The sequence below is a fragment of the Dipodomys merriami genome, unplaced genomic scaffold (genome assembly GCF_024711535.1).
Source record: "Dipodomys merriami isolate MVZ:Mamm:240054 unplaced genomic scaffold, mDipMer1.0.p SCAF_90, whole genome shotgun sequence".
NCBI lineage: Eukaryota > Metazoa > Chordata > Mammalia > Rodentia > Heteromyidae > Dipodomys > Dipodomys merriami.
The window spans coordinates 1,371,036-1,389,873 of NW_027206513.1; the positions used below are offsets into that span (position 1 = coordinate 1,371,036).

Consider the following 18,838-nt stretch of genomic DNA (forward strand, 5'->3'; position numbering starts at 1 on the left):
TTTAGTATTTTATTTTATAATATATTTTCAGGCTCAGACTCTCTTCATTCCTTTTGAAACCATGATGTGGGCTCTGCTGTTACTTGTTTCAAAAGTTTCTGAGAAATATTTGTCTTACTGTTTAGTCCATGTTCTTTTTGTTGTTCAGATTGGGCACATGCTAGATTTGTGTCACAATCTGCTTAAATTGCTATTATAAGATATTTTAGATTGGGTAGCTTTGAAACTACCAAATGCATCTTAGTCAATGTTTCTGCTTCTATCCTTCTCCCCCATCTTTCCCCATCTCATCCCTACCCTGTAGTTACATAGATCAATTTTACATAACATACATTGAATATTATGACTGTATTTGCTCATTCTTCCTCCTCTCTCCATTCTTGTGTCCGGGCATCTTTTATAAGGGCACTAATTCCATTCATAAAGGTTCCACCAATGTGGTTTAACCACCTCCCAAAGGCTGAGCCTCCTAATGGAATCACCTTGACAATTAAGATTCAATATATGAATTTGGAAAGAACACATATTCAGGACTATCTCAGACAATGCAAGTCTATAAAGCTCTGTAAAGGGGAGAAGGTATAGTTGTGTTTTAAGATGCATTTATCTATTCTCTTTCCACTTGATCTTATGGGTTAAATATGTACTATGTATTATACATAGAGCCCAGTGAGATTAACATCTGTTTTCTTGGTCACCAATTTAATGTCATCATGTAACATGTTGCTCATGTGTTATTTGTTCTGTACAGATATGATTTAAGTTTAGATGAAATGAGAGCTTTGATGGTTCAAAGAATGAACTTTACCATGGGTCCCCCTCTGATAAAACATGCATTACAGGAACTGTAAGTGTCATTGTTGTTTTTGTATAATTGTGTGTGTGTGTGTGTGTGTGTGTGTGTGTGTGTGTATGTGTGTGTGTATGCATGCATGTGCTTGTACATGTGAGAGATTTTTGTTCCATTTGCTTTTGTGACTTGCATAAGCACATTCATCTGTTCTGGGGCATGCTGACATTCTGACGTACAAAGTTGTTGCATGAGGAAACACTTTCTACAGCACCCCATTTTGTCCTGCTCTCCTAACTAACCCCTTTAGTCTGGTTCACAAATTTACTTCTGCAAGCTTACAGGTTAGGAAATAGGAAAATTGGAAGAAGTAATATCATTATTTCTCCAGAAACCAATATAATTTTAGGCATAACATTTAAATTGCTAAGAAGTAGAACTAACTCATTTTAAAGGCCTTTTGAAATGTTTTAGAATTGTCCAAAGTTTATGGGTATTGTTTTCTAAAAATGCTTCAGTTATTTAATTTATTTATTGCCATTAAGGCCTGGGCACTGCACCTCAGCTTTTTTGCTCAGTGCTAGCATTCTGCCACTTAAGCCACAGTTCCACATCCGGCGGTTTGATGGTTACTTGGAGATAAGAGTCTTGGGGACTTTTCTGCTTTGAATTGAAATCCACAGATCTCAGCCACTTAAGTAGCTAGGATTACAGGCAAAAGCTACTTGTTCCTGGCTAAAAATTGTCATTGGAAATTCACTGGAATATTAGTTGGTTTAGCCTCATGATAAAGAAAGAAAAAGAGAAAGACTATATGGTTGGAGATTTCCTTTGGGGTGCTAGCATTAGGTGCCATCTGTGTTAGCTGGGGGTAAAGCCTATTTCCATTTCATTTAGTGTCATGGCTTCCTTCAACTTAGCATCACATAGGAAAAGGTACTGCACCTCCTAGTTCCTCTTTAGGTAGAGCCTGAACTATAGAAGGCTGCAGGTTGAATGGTGGCTGAGAGCCGACCCCATCCTGCATAGCCAAGAGTGATCTGCTGAAGGAGTTTGAGGATTGAGGGACACCTTACTCTGTGGAATGCAGATCAAAGCTAGGATAATTTTATCAGATGAGCAGAAAATCTCAAAAGCTATGTACATATGACCATATAAGATGATGCTAACTGAAATGAACCCCAAGATATGGACACACAAGAGGTCTTTGTTGTTTTTGTTTTAAATGCACTATGTGTTTTTTTTTTTGTTTCATTTGTATGTTCTTCTCCCTATAGTATATCCCCTGTTGTCACTGTACTTGATTTTGGTACCCTGCATCTTGTGTATATATTTGTCTAATTTGGAGAGGGGAAGGGGAATAACAAAACGCTGAAACAAGGACACAGGATGACCCACTGCAACAATGATACCCACAAGACAGTATATTGGAAATGAACTTTACAACTTCAGGTAGGGGAGGAAAGGATAGGGAGAACAACAAAGGAAGGGGTAACAATGTTCCCTAAGAAATGTACTCATTTCCTTATTCATGTAACTGTAACCTCTCTGTACAGCATTTTTACAATAAAATAACATTTAAAAAGAAAAATAAACTAATAAAACAAAAAACCCCAATAGCTTGCAATAGTGTTATCAAGGTCCAGCTTTCACAGCATTCATCACCTGATTGGTGGGAAGGTGGACTCTTGGCATGAGGCCAACCTTCTGCTGCCTTCATCACCCAGTATGTATGTCTATGGCTTAAGGTATTGTCAATACTCAGGACTTGGGCTTGAGGAGAGTTGATCCTTTAATGAGGCTTGCTAATTGCTGCCTGCCCTGCTAAATCTGGAAGATTAACTTCCTAATGAAGTGTGTTAAACCCTGGATCAAGTTATCTTCCTCTTTTGGTGGCCTTTGGCAGCCTGGACAACTTTCCATCTTGGAAGATTAGGAATAATTCCTCCGTGAGGCACAAGATTGACCCTAGACAATCCTGCCAGTTCATTTCTGTTTGACCTGTTTGGCATCTCATTCTGTGTAAATCGCCAAAGCCAATGAACCAGAAGTAAACTGGGTGTCAGTGCAGCAGGCTTATCATGTTGGGCAGATATCATGAGACTCTGCAGCACATCTGTGTTTGAAGGCTCTCAAATTCTGCCTCGTAAACAGCTGGCAGAGCTGTCCACACACTTCTAATAATCGGGAAGGATTACATGATTCATCCTGCCTCTCAATAAAAATATTGAGTTGTGGCTATCCTAACCATTCTGGGAGCTTGCCAGCCCTTTCCATCTCCCCTTGGCCCCTGTTCTGTATTGCTATTAGCTCTAGTGGGTGATCCGATGAGCTCAGAGGCAAAGTGCAATGTGTAATGATGTTGTTCTCAAGCACAAATGAGCAGGGGGCCTCATTCATTCCAGGTCTCCATGGACAACTCACAAGCCAAGAATAAGCCATTAAACTATTTCCATTCTGTTTCCCCTCTACCATCTGTAAGATGAGATGTTCCAATAATCTTAGAGAATAAAAAAACATTGAGACTAACTTCAGAGTGTGATGTGCATACACATAGACACACACACATCCAGTATGAACACCATTAATGCACTCTACTGGCTCCTCCTAAACCTGTAACTGGTGACATCATCCTTGTGCACCTCAGTCAAGGGCTTTCTAAAGTTTCCAGGACTGGATCCTGGGTGGGAAAATGGTTGACTACCTGTGTCCCAAGGAGGAGACAGGAGACTCAGGCTGCTTGTCTGCCCTGTGGCAGCTCTAGGGCCAGACTATAACTCCTTCCTTAGGAGTTTTATTCTATGTGGAAAGCACTTGTCATTGGAAACTTAAAGGGGTGAATGGTCTACACCGAGTCTACACAGCTCAATGTGCTATGTACATACTTTACATCAGTCATAGCTCTAAGAACTTCAAACGGGACCGGGAATGTGGCTTAGTGATAAAGTGCTTGCCTAGCATGCATGAAGCACTGAGTTCACTTCCTTAGTACCACATAAACAGAAAAAGCTGGAAGTGGCACTGTGGCTCAAATGGTAGAGTGCTATGTTAGCCTTGAGCACAGAGAGGCGCAGGGATAGAGCCTGGGCCTTGAATTTAAGCACCAGGACCAGCAAAAATTAAAAAAAAAAAAAAAAGAACCTCAGGGGCTGGGAAGGTGGCTCAGTGGTAGAGCGCTTGCCTTGCATGCATGAGGCCCTGGGTTCGATTCCTCAGCACCACATAAGCAAAAAGAAAAAAGCCGGAAGTGGCGCTGTGGCTCAAGTGGTAGAGTGCTAGCCTTGAGTTGAAGAGCTGAGGGACAGCGCCCAGGCCCAGAGTTCAGGCCCCACGACCGGACCCCCCCCCCCCCAAAAAAAAAAAGAACTTCAAAGGGACGATTGTGTTGAATATTTATAGCATATCCTCATTCTGAACCAATATTACATGTAAGTGAACTGAAGCTGAGTAATTGGCCTGGTTATGTTTGCCCACTGGCTGCAAGCTAGAATCAGAAGGGAAGTGTTAAAAAATACTGCTGTCTAGGCTCTTTATTTTTGTGTGTGGTATTGGAAGAAATCGGAACCTTGCTATTATTCTACCACTCTATACCTCTTAAGCCAAGCCTTAGCCTTTTTATTTTTGCCAGTCCTGGAGCTTGAACTCAGGGCCTGGGCACAGTCCCTGAGCTTCTTTTACTCAAGGCTAGACCTCCATCACTTGAGTCACAGCACCACTTCCGGCCTTTTCTGTTTATGTGGTTATGAGGAATTGAACCCAGGGCTTCATGCAAACACACTACCACTAAGCCACATTAAAAAAAATGTTTTATAGTTTATTTTGAAAAACAAATTTAAATGAGAAATAGTACTGATGATTATATAATAATAGTCTCTGAAAATAGTTACATTGAGTGTTTATTGTGGATGAAGCATTCCTTATCTCATTTAGTCTCCCAAATATTATGCTATATGTCACAAGGAATGACCTTAAGAGATAAAATATGGAGATTTGATTAATTAAAATATAAATATATGTGAGATTAAATATAAATAAAATATAGAGGTTGAATATAGAGATTTGATTAATTAAAATATCAACAAAATAAAGATTTGATTTTTAGGCTAGATTATATAGCTAACTGCTCTATTTATGAGTGGAAAACAGAAAATCTCAAACACTGACCTCTACAGCTATTCACTGAGTTCATATTATACCCAACAATGATGCCTGGTAATGAATCTCTTGCACAAGTAATCTTTGACTACAATCCCTTTTAACTTTGAATTCTCCTGCCTCTGCCCCTTGAGTAGATGGGATTATAGGCATATGCTACCATACCTAGCTTGCTATCTAGGCTTTTACTCAGGCCAATGAAATTAGGATCGAATTCTATACTTCCTTCCCAGCATCCTGTACTGTCTCCTCCAAATTGTTCTTATTTAGCACTTCGTCCTTCTACCAATCATAGTTCAGAGCTGGCTCATGGGGTCTTTACATCTCAGCGTTTCCTCTTCCCAGGCGTCAGGTAGTTTGGGGTCAGGCTGCTTTTGGCCAACTGTAGTGCTGGCTAGTAACAGATATCTGGATAACAAAGGACCCACCCATGGATGCTCACTGTTACTTCTGCAACAACCTCTTCCACATGGGTGTGGGAGAAGGTAGCACTACACTGCCTAAATAATTGGTTCTTAAAGGATGGTCTCAGGACCACTGGATCTCCTTAAGATGCTTTCAGGTGTTACCTGAGAAGTGAAATGGCTGATAACTTGTATGTGTGGCACTGGGTCTTTTTAAATATGTTTTTTTTTATTGTAAAATACTGTACAGAGGGGTTATAGTTACATGAGTAAGATAATGAGTACATTTCCTATGGAGCATTATTACCTCCTCCTTTGTTTTTCCCTTACCATCCCTTCCCTCTCCACTTCCCCAACTCCTCCCCCAGCACCAAGTTGTAAAGTTTATTTTCAACATAGTGTCTTGTACATCTCATTGTTACAATGGGTCAACCTGTATCCTTATTTCAGCATTTTGTTATTTCTCTTCCTCTCCTCAAATCAGAAAAATGTATAGACAAGATGCAGGGCACTGATATCAAATACAGTGAAAACAGGGTTTATACCGTGGGGGAAGAACATACAAGAGAAAAAAAATCACACAGTACATTTAAAATATGTTAAAAACAATAACAAGAAAGTAAAAACCACTTGTGTCCCTATCTTGGGGTTCACTTCACTTAATATCATTTTATATGGTCATATGTACATAGCTTTTGACCTTTTCTGCTTGTCCTAGACTTATACTAGTTATTGAAAATAAGGGAAACCTTGGGATCCATGTTTCTTTGGGCCTGGCTTACTTCACTTAATATAATTTTTTTCCAAGTCTTTCCATTTCCTAGAAACAGGACGATGTCATTCTTTCTGATGGAGGCTTTATCCTAAACTTCAACCAAAACAGCATATTACAACAGGCTGAGTATAAAAGCAGTTTAGAAAGTCTGTCTTAACTTAGGCTATTAATAAAATAAGTTGAAAGATAAAACAATGCCATTCTTCTCCCTGTTATTTTTGGAGATTATTATTATAATGTCACTTATATTAACATTCGTGAGTTTACTGTTGTCGTTTAAAATACATAAGTAACAAACTTTCAGTTTGATGACGAATACAATGAATTGTTAGGTATAATCAATATACAGAAAAGCTCTTCGGAATCCTAGGTAGTTTTTAAGTATAAAAGGGTCCAAAGAGCTGGGCACAAGAGGTTCACACTTATAATCCTACCTCCTCATGAGGTTATTGACATCCCAGAGTTGAGAATCAAAGCCTGGGCAGAAAAGTTCATGAGATTCTTATCTCTAACTGTCAAAAAGCTAGAAGTGGATCTGTATCTCAAGTGGTAGCACCTATCCTTTAACCAGGGAAAGTATCAAGCCCTAGTACCAGCACCAAACAAAGAAGTGGGGGAGGACTATAAAGTTGTGAATCACTGATTCAAATCACTCAGTTGTTTCTTCTTACTAAACAAAGGAGAGTTGGAGGACTATAAAGTTTTCAACCACATTTTTTTAATTTTAAATTTTATTGTAAAGGTACATAAGTAATGTAATGAGTACATTTCTTTTTGAACAATTGTATACTCTTCCTCATTTTCTCTCACTTCCTTTCCCTATTCTCCCCACCCCCCCCAAGTTGTAAAGTTCATTTCCAACATAGTGTTTAGTAAGTATCACTGTTGAATTGGTTCACTGTTTCTGTGACCCCCCCTTACATTCCCCAAATCAGATAAACTTATAAACATGACAAAGTGTAACAGAAATTAAAAAAACAACAACAAAGCAGTGACAACAGGGAATAAACCAAGGGGAAAAAAGAAAAAAAATAATTAATTGCAAATAGTACAGTAGAAAAACTTCCCATTTCCATTTCTTGTTCATTTTGATAAACATCATTTTAAGGGTCATATGCACATAGCTATTGAGCCATTGTGATCCCCTCCTAAGAATATCCTCCCTTGTTCTCATTGCATGACTGTTTAGAGTGCTGTTTAATTAATTATGTCCAAATGTGATTATTTGTCTTTTACTATCCATTGGATTAATTTGTGGATTTATAGACATATTCTAGTTATTACAAATGAGGGAAACCATGGAGCCTATTTTTCTTTGGGTCTGGCTTACTTTGCTTAATAAGATTTTTTCCAAGTCTTTTCATTTCCTTAGGAATGGAGCAATGTTATTCTTTCTGATGGAAGCACAGAATTCCATTATGTATATATACCACATTTTCTCAATCCATTTATCCCTTAAGGGGTTGAGTCCATATCTTAGCTACAATGAATAATGCTACAATGAACATGGTTATGCTGGTGACATTAGTGAGGGCTGGTTTGTAGTCATTTGGGTAAATGCCCAGGAGTGGGATTGCTGGGTCATACGGAAGCTTTATGTTTAGTCTTTTGAGGAACCTTTATTTTTTTTTAATTTATTTTTATTTTTATTTTTTGGGTCCGGTCGTGGGGCCTGAACTCTGGGCCTTGGCGCTGTTCCTCAGCTCTTCAGCTCAAGGCTAGTGCTCTACCACTTGAGCCACAGCTTATGTGATGCTGAGGAATTGAACCCAGGGTCTCATGCATGCAAGGCAAGCGCTCTACCACTGAGCCACCTTCCCAGCCCCTTGAGAAACTTTTATACTGCTTTCCAGAGTGGTTGGACAAGTTTACATTCCCACCAACAGTGTAGTAGTGTTCCCATTTGGCCACATCTCCACCAGCATTTGTTATTATTTGTTTTCTTGATAATGGCCATTTTAACTGGGGTGAGGTAGAATCTCAATGCTGTTTTGATTTGCATTTTGTTATGGCCAGAGATGTTGAGCATTTCTTCATGTGTCTATTGGTTCTTATTTCTTCTTCAGAGAAATCTCTCTTCAAGTGTTTAGCACACTTATTGACAGGGTTGTTGTTTCTCTGAAGATTTGTTTTTGCAAGGTTTAATGTTTTTGAGCTCTACATATATTTTAGATATGAGGCCCTTGTCTGATCTATATAGCTAGTAAAGACCTTCTCCCAATCTTTGGGCTGATCCTGCTAGTTTTGTCCATTGTATGCAGAAGCTTTGCAGTTTAATGCATTCCCATTTATCCAGCCTTTCTTTGATTTGTTGTGTTTCTGGATCTTTACTTAGGAAGATTCAATTGTGCCTAAGAGCCCTAGTGTTTCTTGTATCCCTTCCTATAATATTTTCAGGGTATCTGGTCTTACAGGTCTTTGATCTGCTTGGGATTGATTCTGGTGCAGGGTGATTTATAAGGATCTAACTTCAGTTTTCTACATGTGTATAGCCAATTCTGCCAGTATCATTTGTTGAAGAGGCTGTCTTTCTTCCATCTGTTGTTTTTGGCTCCCTTATCAAAGATTAGGTGGCTATAGGTCTGTGGGTTGATTTCTGGGTCTTTGATTTTATTCCATTGGTTCTCAGGCCTGTTCATGTGCCAGTACCAAGCTGTTTTTATAACTACAGTTTTGTAATAGAGCTTGAAGTTTGGTATTGATATTCCTCCAGCACTGTTCTTCCTGCTAAGGATTGTTTTTGCTATTCAAGGCTCTTCTATTATTCCATATGAATTTTTTGATTGCTTCTTCTATTTTAGTGAATAATGTTTCAACCACTGATTTAAATCATCCAATTGTTTCCCTTCCTTCCTTCCTTCTTTCCCTTCCTTCCTTCCTTCCTTCCTTCCTTCCTTCCTTCCTTCCTTCCTTCCTTCCTTCCTTCCTTCCTTTATTTCTTTCCCCCCTCCTCCTCCCCCTCCTCCTCCTCCTCCTCCTCCTTCTCTTCCGTCTTTCTTCTTCATGCCAGTACTGGGGCTTAAATTCAGGGCATGGGGACTCTCCTTGAAGTTTTTTTCTTTGCTCAGGGCTAGTACTCTACCATTTGAGACACAGCTCCACTTTAAGCTTGTGTGTGTGTGTGTGTGTGTGTGTGTGTGTGTGTGTGTGTGTGTGTGTGTGTGTTTGGGCTGGCTTCAGAGCAGATCCTTACATCTTAGCCTTCTGGGTAGTTAGTATTACAGGCATGAGCCACTGGCTCATCCAGTTTTCTCAGGAAGACCAATCTCAGCAGTTTGAGGGAAAATGAACAGAAGATCTATAGCCTCATAGTAATCATTATTATAATTATTACTTTATTCAGAATTTTAGATAATGTCAGTTTTGGGTTTTATATTTAGATTCATAACAATAATGTACTAAAGTCAGGTCACCTTAGCATGCATTTTGGAATTATGAAAATGGTTGCTTTCCTGATTAGGTCCCATGAAAATAAACAGCCTTATCCAAGCATTTGGAAGTACATTGCAGAAAACTGAGTAGGAAATACAACATGATGCCTACTTGCCACTGGTGCTTCATGGTTGCCCAGCCCACCCAGACCCTGTCTTATTGCCCATAAATACTAGCGGCAACTCTTGTTGGACCCACAGACCATGATAGAGTATAACTCTCTCACCCCATCCCAGTTCTGGCTCCTGATCTGCTTACTCTGGGTTCTTGGCTTCATTGTCCTGGCCTTGGCTTCATCCTTGGCGCTCTGGCTTCTGTTTGTCCTGGAACCAAGGCTTTTCCTAGTGGGCTTTGACAGCCTGCCCTGGCTCTTGGTTCTTTGTGCTGCCTTTGGCAGGAGTCTTTGTCCCAGCTCCAGCTCCGTGGACTTGGATACTGGCCACTTGGCCAGCAGTCTGGCCAGGCCAGCTCTGCCCCCATGGGATACTGTAGAGGATTTGAGCAAAGATGACAGGATGAAGTGGCCTGTTTATAGAAGTCTCTCTGTATAGATTGGCACCAGAGCTGTGTTGTCATCTTGATGGCCACAGGGATTAGTTGAAAGGGGAGTGAGTTGCCTGCCAAGCAAATCCAGTGCAGCTGGAGTCACAGTGCTGTGTATTTTTGACACTACAACCATTCTGCATAGTAAACTCTTTTCATTTTAAGGCTTAACTATTCCTCTTGCAGTAAAATATTATGTAAAACAAACAGCATACTATCATCTCCTATGTTACCTTCAGGTAAGCTGATTCATCTTTTACAATTATTTATTCAGTTCTGATTATGAGCCAAGTGAAGGGAGAACAGTGAAGAAAGTAGGCAAAATATATACCTTTATAGAGCTTACATTTACTTCTTGGAAGGAGCACACAATAAGCTAATAAATTTAAGGTATATCAAATGGCAATAGACACTTGATAAAAATCGGTGGCCTATAATTCTACTTACTCAGGAGGTAAAGATTAGGAGGAAACACTTTGAGGAGAGCTCAGGCAGAAAGTTAATGTGACTCATTTCAAATAATAAGCTAGGTCTGGTGATACAGGTCTGTGATCCCAGCTGTGTGGGAGATAATATATGGGAACATTACAACTTAAGGTCAGCTATGGTGGGCAAAAGCGAGGTACTACATAAAAGTTAACTAAAGCTAAAAAAGTTGGAGAGCATGTATCAAGTGGTAGAATGCCTACCTAGCAAGTGCAAAGTTCTGAGTTCAACCCCTAGTGTGCCAAAGACAAATAAATAAGCAAGTAAACAAACAAATATGGTAAATTGAGAAAGAAAAGATAGAATTGCCTTTGTTGGTAGATATGTGTCATATGATTCCACAAAAGTCTGAGAGAACTAATAAACAAATTCAACAAAATCTTAGGATAAAAAAATCACCATGCAAAAATAATGTACATTTCTATGTATTTAATAGTGAATGATAAAATGGAAATTGTGAATACAAATTTATTTTCATTATTTGCATTAAAAAATCCCAAATACTTATTGCTGTAAGAATTGAGACATAAATAAAATAGGAAGGCATCTCATGTTCAAGGATTGGAAGATTTAATATTGTTAAAATGAAAATGTCAATACCATCCAGAGTAAAGAATATATTTTAAAATTATTATTATTTTTTTATTGTGAGAATACCATACAGAGGAGTTACAATTACATGAGCAAACTAACGAGTACATTTCTTATCAAGCATTGTTGCCTCCTTTTTGTTTCTCCTTCCCATTCCTTCCCAGACTCCCCCTACCTCTCCCCATCCAATCCCACCCCCCACCAAAGTTGTAAAGTTTGTTTTTTTGACATAATGACTTGTACATCTTATTGTTGCAATGGGTCTACCTCTATCCCTAGTTAAACAAATTGTTTTTGTCCTTCCCCTCCACAAATTATACCAACATCAAATACAGTGAAAGCAGGGGTTATACCGTGGGGGAGGGACATACAAAGCAACATAGAAATCATCTTATAAATATGTTAGAAACAATTGCATGAAAGAAAAAAAACATTGGGGGTTCATTCCCCTAACATCAACTTATCTGACCTTTTCGGCTTGTCTCAGACATATACTAGTTATTGCAAATAAGGGAAACCGTGGGACCTATGTTTCTTTGGGCCTGGCTTACTTCACTTAATATAATTTTTTCCAAGTCTTTCCATTTCCTAACTAATGGGACAATGTCATTCTTTCTGATGGAGGCATAGAATTCCATTGTGTATATATACCACATTTTCTTGATCCATTCATCTACTGAGGGTCATCTGGGTTGGTTCCATACTTAACTATGGTAAATAATGCTGCGATAAACATAGTTGTGCTGGTAGCTTTAGTATGGTCTTGTTTGTGATCATTTGGGTAAATGCTCAAAAGTGAGATTGTTGGGTCATAGGGGAGCTCTATGTGGAGTCTTTTGAGGAACCTCCATACTGCTTTCCAAAGTGGTTGAACAAGTTTACACTCCCACCAACAATGCAGTAAGGTTCCCTTCTGTCCACATCCCCTCCAGCATCTGTTGTTATTAGAGTTCTTGATTATAGCCATTCTAACTGGGGTGAGGTGGTATCTCAATGTTGTTTTGATTTGCATTTCTTTTATGGCTAGAGAGGTTGAGCATTTCTTCATGTGTCAATTGGCCATCCTTCTTTTCTTCTCAGAGAAGTTTCTCTTTAAGTCTTTCACCCACTTATTTCTTGGGCAGTTGTTTCTTTGAGGATTTGTTGTTGGGGGATTTAATTTTTTGAGTTCCAGGTATATTTTAGATATGAGACCCTTGTCCATTGTAATAACCTGGAAAATATTGAAGCAAGTCAAGCTCAGAGAGACAAAGGATGGCTGCTTTCTCTCATATGTAGAAGTTAGATCGAAATTACTAAATATAATATATGCAGGAAAAGATTCTGCTGGTACAATTCTGTTGAATGACTAATAATGAACAGCTTAAAAAAATGAATACCAAGAAGCTTAAATGTTTGCTGTGAGGGTAAAATAGATGGAGGAGGGGACAGATGGGGCAAGAGACAGACAGAGGGGGAGGGTGGGAAAATGCAATCATAATACTCAATGTACATATGTGAAAATGGAACTAGATAACTTGAGGGGATGATTGGGGTTGGGAGAGATGTGGGAGAATGATGAAAAGGGTGACTTTTATCAAGATGTATTGTACTCACAAATTGTCTTGTTGAATTGCAACCCCTTTGTACAACTAGTTAAAGATAATAAAAATAAATAAAGAAAATCCACAATAATATTCATATAGAATTTCAAGAGACCCAAAATAGTCCAAATAATCTTGAAAAGATTAATAATTTGGAGGTTCTGCCCTTCATGATATACTACAAAGCAACTGTAATTAACAAGGTATAATAGTGGTATCAAGCCAGATGTATAGACAAATGGGACAGATTAGAGACCCTCTAGGAAGAAACACATATATCTATATGGTCAGTGATTTCCAGCAAATAGTCAGTTGAAAGGTGACAGGACAATTAGGTATCCACATGGAAAAGAATGAGTTGAAACTTTAAACACAAAAAACCCCACAAATTTATACATATATTATATAAATATACAAATTTTATACCCAAATATATAAAATTAACTCAACAAATATAAAGTTCCTAAACATAAGAGCTAAAATTAATAAACTATTTGGAGAAAATGTAGTGAGAGGCTTTGCAACATTGGATTTGGTGATGATTTCTTGGATGTGGCACCAAAAACAATAAAAATTCTGGGAGTTCCGGGAAGATGGCGGAGGAGAAGCTGGAATCTGAACAAGCTCTCGCATAGAAAGCAGTTTTAGAGTTCCAGTGAACAGTCCTAAGCCAGAGAATCACACCAAGTGTGCCATCACAGGACAGAGAGTTAGACAAGAGAGGGGAAGCCAAGGCAAAAAGACACATCTGAGCGCCTGCCAGCAGCCGTGGCGGCTGCGGCGGCAGGGTCGCGGTGGAGTCCGCAGCCTGGGCCATAACTGAGCGCTCACACAGACAGTCCGGGACGAAGGAGCCAGACGCAGCGGGCAAGCGGATTCTACTCAACACCAGCAAGAAACGACAAGGAGCGGATATCTTCATCCCGCAGTTCGCAGACCAGAGACGACCCAGGATCCAAGACTCGACGTGAGTAGAAGCCCGACGTCCTCACTCCTTCTCAGGGAGCAGAGGAGGGAAGGCCACCCCTCCCCACCCCCAGCACCGCTGATCTCCATCTTGGATACCGACAAAGCTCGGAGGAGCTGCCAGCTCCAACCCAGGCCTTGGAATAACACGAGTCATTTAACAGGTCACAAGAACTTAACGGCGAAGTGACCTGCCTGACTCGGCTCCATCCAGGGAAAAGTCACCCAGCTCAGGCACCAGCCATTGGAGTGGCTTTCCTCACTGGGTAACCAGAGCTAGAGGCTGCCACTCCCTCTAGCAGCCTCCACAATCAATTGAAAAACAGAAACCCTGAGAACGGCTCCAGGTTGGGCTCTGTGTTAGCCTCAGGAAAAAGCTACTGATTGTTGAAAGGCCTCAACCCTACCCAGAACCTAGCCTCACCACTGCATCCCCCTCTTTTGTGATTCTCAAAGCAGATCACCCTCCCAGTAAACTAATCTGGGAGGGGGATCTCAAAATCTTGGGTAAAGCAGAGCATTTTTCTACCTGTTCGAACAAACTGACTTAAGAAACCAATCAAGCCACAGGACCTCAAGCTGACCAGAGACTCCAACAAGAGACTGGTTACAGACAAAAGGGAGATACAGGATTCTTCCCACCCCTCCCAAAAAAAATAAAAAAAAAAATCAAAGAACTTTTTTTTTTTCTTCCTCTTCTTTTCTTTTCTTTTTCTTTTTTTCTTTTTTTTGGTACCTTATATATATATAGATTTTTTTCCTTTTCTAAAAATTTTATTAATCTTTAATTTTTGCCTTTTTTGAAAAAATAATTGTTTTCCAGTAATTTTTTTCCCTCTTATAATTTTTATTTTAGGAACACATGAATGTGCGTTTTCCTTTCTTTTCTTGTCTTCTTTCTCTTTTTCTTTCTTTCTTAACTATCTTTTTGTTTTTTTGTCTAGCTCTACTGAACTTCTGATCTTTTTTCTCCCTTTCTAATCCTTTTCACCTTTTCTTCTCTTTTTATCTTCTGTATGTGACTTAACTCTTGTCCTGCACATCCTCAGATAAACCCGTAGTTAACTAGTAGACCCTATCCCCCATTGTGTACACACTTAATCCACAAATTTATTACTCAATTCAAAACCTCTGAGACTTAAATTCCTTAATAGTAGTACTACCTCTTTATACCTATATAATATTTTAAGCATTTTTTAAAGTTTTTCACTTCTCCTCTATGTCCCTACCCTTCTATTATTATACTCACATTCCTCTCTAAATAGATGGTCTTTTAATCTCCATAATAATATTAATTTTTACGTTTCTATTTTTTTCTGGTCTCTTTTCATTTCCCTTTCCCATTCTTCTTTTTCTCTCTCTCTCTACATGCATCCTACCCAACCTATTTCCTGCATTGGGATTAGGACATAGTTAACTCTCCCTGTGCCTCACCACACCAATCTATTCCTATTTTTTACCCACATCTCTCCCTAACCCTAATAATTTCTGGTTTTCCAAATTCTTCTCTGCGGTTCGAAGCCCATTAACATATAGTTGTTTGATGTTGAATAGATGTATCTGTTGAACTAGATTGTATCTGTAGACTATTGACTGTACAAATGCAAACTTTGATTGATGGTTGCCTTAAGATAGTGTTCTAGCACAAAACTGGTGCTATTTTAATCTCAAATGGGCAGAGTAAGCCGAAAAAACACTAGAAAAATGGCAAATCCAGATATCTCAAGTCCCAATCTTGATAATCAGGGGTCAGAACAGATAATGAATAACCCAGAGGAGAGTTCCCAAATAGCTCTACAAACACTGCTGGCAAACATGATAAATGAGAAGTTTGACAACTTACAAAGGACTCTGTATGAGCGTGAAAGGGAGAGAGAGGAGGCATCCCAAAAGCTTATACAGGAATATCAAAAGCGTGAGGAAGCTACTCAAAAACTGATACAGGATTTGTGTGAACAACTTGAGAATACTCAAAGAGAAAGGGAGGAATGGCATGAGCAGGCTGAGAACACTCAAAGAGAACTACAGGAATCCCACGAATGAGAGGAAAGAGAACTACAGGAATCCCACCAACGGGAAGAAGCTAATCAAAGAGTAATACAGGAATTGAGAGACCAGGTAGAGAATACACAAAGATCACTAAAGGCATTCATGGAATCCATTAACAAAGAGCTGAAGGAAGTTAGGGAGACCACAAAGGGAATGCTGAATGGAACCCAACAGAAGGAAGGGGAGTCCAAAGAAACCATAACCAATCAACTAAGTGATTTGAGAACAAACACTGAACACCAAATTAAGGAAGTAAAGAAATTCATACAAGACCTAAAACAGAGCTTCAACAAAGAACTTGAAGCCATTAAAGCTGACCAACTAGAAGGAAAAGAGATAAAAAACAAAGTAGAGAGTCTTGACAGCAGGTTAGACCATGCAGAAGATCGAATCTCAGGGATTGAAGACAGCCTAGATATTATAGAGAAAGAACATACAACCATCCAAGACAAGTCCAAGAAATATGATAGATCTATCCAACACCTGGAAGACACCATCAGAAGGCCTAATCTAAGGATAATGGGTGTAGAGGAGCACCTAGAAACAGAAGTTAATGGTCTAGGAAATTTGTTTAACAGGATCCTAGCAGAGAACTTCCCAAACATGCAAAAAGATAGGCCTATTCAGATACAAGAAGCTTTTAGAACCCCAAATAGACCAGACCAGAATAGGACATCCCACAGTCACATTATAATCCACACAGGATCAACTCAGACCAAGGAAAAGATCCTTAAAGCTGTCAAGGAGAAAAGGGTAATCACCTATAAAGGAAAATCAATTAGAATCACCTCAGATTTCTCAGCAGAGACAATCAAAGCAAGAAAAGCCTGGAATGATGTATGCCATGCCCTAAAAACAAACAACTATCAACCAAGAATACTGTACCCAGCTAAACTCTCCTTCATAACTGAAGGCCAAATAAAAACCTTCCATAGCAAAGAAAAATTGAAACAATACATCTCCACCAAACCAGCCCTACAAAAGAGTCTTAAAGATGTCCTACACATAGAAAACCAACAAGACCGCAACAAAGGCCAAGAAACTGCACCCAAACGGAGAATCCAAGAACCATAGGCAGAACCCAGTTTTTGCAGCCCCCAAGAAGGTGGATAACATGGGAGGAACTCCCAAATACCTCTCAGTCCTATCTCTTAACGTCAACGGACTGAACTCTCCAATTAAGGGACATAGACTGTCTAGTTGGATTAAAAAACAAGACCCTTCTATCTGCTGCCTGCAGGAGTCACATATTGCCCGTAAAAACAAACACATTTTCAAAGTTAAAGGCTGGAACAAAATCTACCAAGCAAACGGCCCCCATAAACAGGCGGGAGTTGCAATCCTAATATCAGATAAAATAGACTTCAAATTAAAATTCGTGAGAAGAGATAAAGAAGGTTGCTACATACTAATTAAAGGATCTCTCCTTCAGGAGGATATTACAATTCTAAATATCTATTCACCAAACAATGGAGCACCCAAATTTATCAAAGAAACACTACTTTCCCTCAAATCCCATATAGATCCAAAGACATTAATTGTTGGGGATTTTAACACACCACTCTCCCCACTAGATAGATCAACTCAGCAAAAACTCAACAGAGAAACCGCAGATCTAAACAGCTGCATAGATCAACTAGACTTAACAGACATCTACCGAACATTTCACCCAGCAGCATCAGAATACACGTTTTTCTCAGCAGCACATGGAACGTTTTCTAAAATAGACCACATTTTAGGCCACAAAGCAAACTTGTCTAAATTCAGAAACATTGAAGTTATACCTTGCATCCTCTCTGACCACAAGGGAATAAAATTAGAACTCAACACCAAAAGCCACCAAAGAAAGTCCGGCATCACATGGAGGATGAACAACACACTGCTGAATCATGAGTGGGTCATGGAAGAGATTAGAAAGGAAATTCAAATGTTCATGTTATTCAACAAAAATGAACACACAAATTACCAGCTCCTCTGGGACACAGCAAAGGCAGTACTCAGAGGCAAGTTTATAGCTCAGAGCTCCTACATCAACAAATTGGAGAGATCTGAAACTAACAATTTAATGACACATCTAAACCTCCTTGAAAAAGAGCAGCAAGATAAACCCCAATCCAGTAGACGGAAAGAAATAATCAAAATTAAATCAGAATTAAATGAATTAGAATCCAAAAAAACTATAGAAAGAATCAACAAAACAAAGAGTTGGTTCTTCGAAAAACTTAACAAAATTGACAGACCCTTAGCAAATCTTATCAGAAAAAGAAGAGAACACACCCAAATTAATAAACTCAGAGATGAGAATGGAAACATCACCACAGAAACAACCAAGATTCAGAACATTATAAGGGAATACTTCTCAAAACTTTATGCTAATAAGTTTGAGAACTTGACAGAAATGGACCTTTTCCTAGCAAATATTGACATGCCAAAACTAAACCAAGATGAGTTAAACTATCTTAACAGGCCCATATCAAGCACTGAAATAGAAACAGCAATAAGAGACCTCCCAGCTAAGAAAAGTCCAGGACCAGATGGTTTTACAGCGGAATTTTACAAGGCCTTCAAAGCAGAGCTCACACCAATACTCCTCCAACTCTTCAATGAAATTGAAAGAGAAAGCTCACTACCCAACACATTCTATGAAACCATCATAACCCTCATCCCAAAACCAGGCAGGGACTCATCAAAGAAAGAGAACTATAGACCCATTTCTTTGATGAACATTGATGCAAAACTTCTCAACAAAATTTTGGCCAATCGACTTCAACAATTCATCCAAAAAATCATACACCACGATCAAACAGGATTCATTTCAGGGATGCAAAGCTGGTTCAATATACGCAAATCAATTAATATTATTCATCACATCAACAGGAACAAGAATAAGAACCACATGGTTATCTCAATAGATGCAGAAAAAGCATTCGACAAGATCCAACACCCCTTCATTATGAAGGTTTTGGAAAAATTAGGAATCCATGGAACATTCCTCAATACAATAAAGGCTGTATATGACAAACCTACAGCCAGCATTATACTCAATGGTGAAAAACTAAAGCCA

General features: G+C 39.1%; 1 protein-coding gene across 1 annotated transcript in view; it reads left to right on the top strand.

Moving 5' to 3' along the window:
- Acoxl (acyl-CoA oxidase like) overlaps positions 1-18,838 on the top strand; it is a 366,861-nt gene that overhangs the window by 23,162 nt on the left and 324,861 nt on the right. Inside the window, 1 exon segment of the mRNA XM_070013290.1 lies at positions 752-847. Coding sequence (XP_069869391.1) covers positions 752-847 — 96 coding nt within the window.